The sequence below is a fragment of the Alosa pseudoharengus genome, unplaced genomic scaffold (genome assembly GCF_046254945.1).
Source record: "Alosa pseudoharengus isolate Yale_2024_CS ecotype anadromous, Long Island Sound unplaced genomic scaffold, YU_APseudo_1.1 YU_APseudo_1.1_scf_23, whole genome shotgun sequence".
NCBI lineage: Eukaryota > Metazoa > Chordata > Actinopteri > Clupeiformes > Clupeidae > Alosa > Alosa pseudoharengus.
Window position 1 is genome coordinate 2,441,654 of NW_027468685.1, and position 2,500 is coordinate 2,444,153.

At 54.4% G+C, this 2,500-nt stretch overlaps 1 protein-coding gene across 1 annotated transcript in view; it reads left to right on the forward strand.

Annotated features, from left to right (window-relative positions):
* glcci1a (glucocorticoid induced 1a) overlaps positions 1 to 2,500 on the forward strand; it is a 44,082-nt gene that overhangs the window by 36,174 nt on the left and 5,408 nt on the right. Inside the window, exons 6-7 of the mRNA XM_076301109.1 lie at positions 771 to 1,015; positions 2,282 to 2,402. Of these exons, the coding sequence (XP_076157224.1) occupies positions 771 to 1,015; positions 2,282 to 2,402 (366 nt within the window). The remainder of the gene's footprint in view (positions 1 to 770; positions 1,016 to 2,281; positions 2,403 to 2,500) is intronic.

A 2,500-nucleotide genomic window follows, 5' to 3' on the forward strand; every position in this document is an offset into this window, starting at 1 on the left:
ATCTTTCCTCTTCTCCCCTCCTCTCTCTCCTCTCCTCTCTCCTCCTCCCTCCCCATCCTCCCCCTCCTCATCTCTCTCCTCTCTCTCCTCCTCTCCTTTCCTCCTCTCTCTCCCCTCCTCCTCCCCTCTCCTCCTCTCTCTCTCTCCTCTCTCCTCCTCCTCTCCTCCTCTCTCCCCTCCTCTCCTCTCTCCTCCTCTCCTCTCTCTCCTCTCTCTCCTCCTCTCCTCTCTCCTCCTCCTCTCCTCCTCTCTCCCCTCCTCCTCTCTCTCTCTCTCTCCTCTCTCCTCCTCTCTCCTCTCTCTCCTCTCCTCTCTCCTCCTTCCTCTCCTCTCTCACCTCCTCTCCTCTCTCTCCTCTCCTCTCTCCTCCTCTCCTCTCCTCTCTCCTCTCTCTCCCCTCCTCCTCTCCTCCTCCTCCTCTCCTCCTTTCTCTCCTCCTCTCCTCTCCTCCTCCTCTCCTCCTCTCTCCCCTCCTCTCCTCTCTCCTCCTCTCCTCTCTCTCCTCTCTCTCTCTCTCCTCTCCTCTCTCCTCTCTCCTCCTCCTCTCCTCCTCTCTCCCCTCCTCTCCTCTCTCTCCCCTCCTCTCCTCTCTCCTCCTCTCTCCTCTCTCCTCTCCTCCTCTCCTCTCTCACCTCCTCTCTCTCTCTCCTCTTCTCCTCTCCTCTCTCCTCTCTCTCCCCTCCTCCTCTCCTCCTCCTCCTCTCCTCTCTCTCCCCTCCTCTCCTCTCTCCTCCTCTCCTCTCTCTCCTCTCCTCTCTCCTCTCTCTCCTCCTCTCCTCCTCCTCCTCTCCTCCCCAGGCTCTGGAGGTGCCTGATGGCCGGCGTGCTCCGTTCCCTCCTCAGCAGCGCAGCAGCAGCAGCAGGAGTGTGGACACTCAGACGCCGTGTGTCCCTGGCCGCTCCAGCAGCTGCTCGTCTCTGTCCCCCTGCCCCTCCCCCGCATGCCCCCCGGGGGCCAGCTCACACGGGGGCAGCCCCTACTCCACAGACGAGCTGCTGGACGACCGGGACAAAGGTACACACACACACCACACACACACGCACACCACACGCACACACCACACACACCACACACACACACACACACACACACACCACACACACACACCGCACACACACCACACACACACACACACACACAACCCACTTACGCACACACACACACACACACACAGACACCGCACACACGCACACACACCACACACACAACCCACTTACGCACACACACACACACACACACCGCACACACGCACACACACACCACACACACCCACTACACACACACACACACACCACACACACAACCCACTTACGCACACACACCGCACACACGCACACACACACACCACACACACCCACTACACACACACACACACACACACACACACACACACACCACACACACGCACACACACCACACACACGCACACACACACCACACACACGCACACTCACAAACCACACACACACACACACACACACACACACACACACACACACACACACACACACACACACACACACACACACACCACACACGCGCGATAAGGAGGCCGATAACCGATATGTAAAACCAGTATGTCAGTTGTCAAAAAGGGGGGTAGATAGTAAAGGCGATATGCTGCAAAAATTTAATTCAAAAGCATTTAATTATGCAAACTTTTCTTTCTTCTTTTGATACACAATTGTCTATCAACTTGCATCACTTGCAAGTGTATATCCTGTGTAGGCCTATCATGTTAATCCAAGAGCTGAGTGATAGCAATTATTTTCATAGAGTAGACCTACACAATGGGCTATGTGCTTGTTAAGGGACCTGTCACAAAGAGGATGCTTTGCCATCGTGTGTGTGAGTGCACTAGAGAGGGAGAGGGAGAGGTGCATGCGTGATGACAAGTGTTACGGTTGAATAGTTTAACAAAACAGTTTTAAAATAGTTCTTAGGCTATTTAAGCATGCAATTTGTGTCCATATGCTATAAGCTACACTTTTGAGAGCCTAAAAGGCATGTTAATAGCCAGCTCAGGACGCGATTTACTTCAGGTCGGATTAAACGTGTGGTTTGTGGTGTAACGTTCTCGTTCTCTCTGTCCTGTTCTGCAGTGGACACACTCTCACACACACATACACTCTCACACACACACTCGTGTGGTTTGTGGTGTGACGTTCTCGTTCTCTCTGTCCTGTTCTGCAGTGGACACACTCTCACACACACACACACTCTCACACACACACACACGTGTGGTTTGTGGTGTGACGTTCTCTCTGTCCTGTTCTGCAGTGGACAGTGGCAGCAGCTCTCCGCTGCCCAAGTTCGCGTCGTCCCCTAAACCCAACAACAGCTACATGTTCAAGAGAGAGCCGCCCGAGGGCTGCGAGAAGATCAAGGTGTTCGAGGAGAGGTGAGCACTGTGCGTGCGTGTGTGTGTGTGTGTGTGTGAGTGTGTGAGTGTCTGTCTGTGTGTGTGTGTGTGCGCGTGTGTGTCTGTGTGTGTGTGTG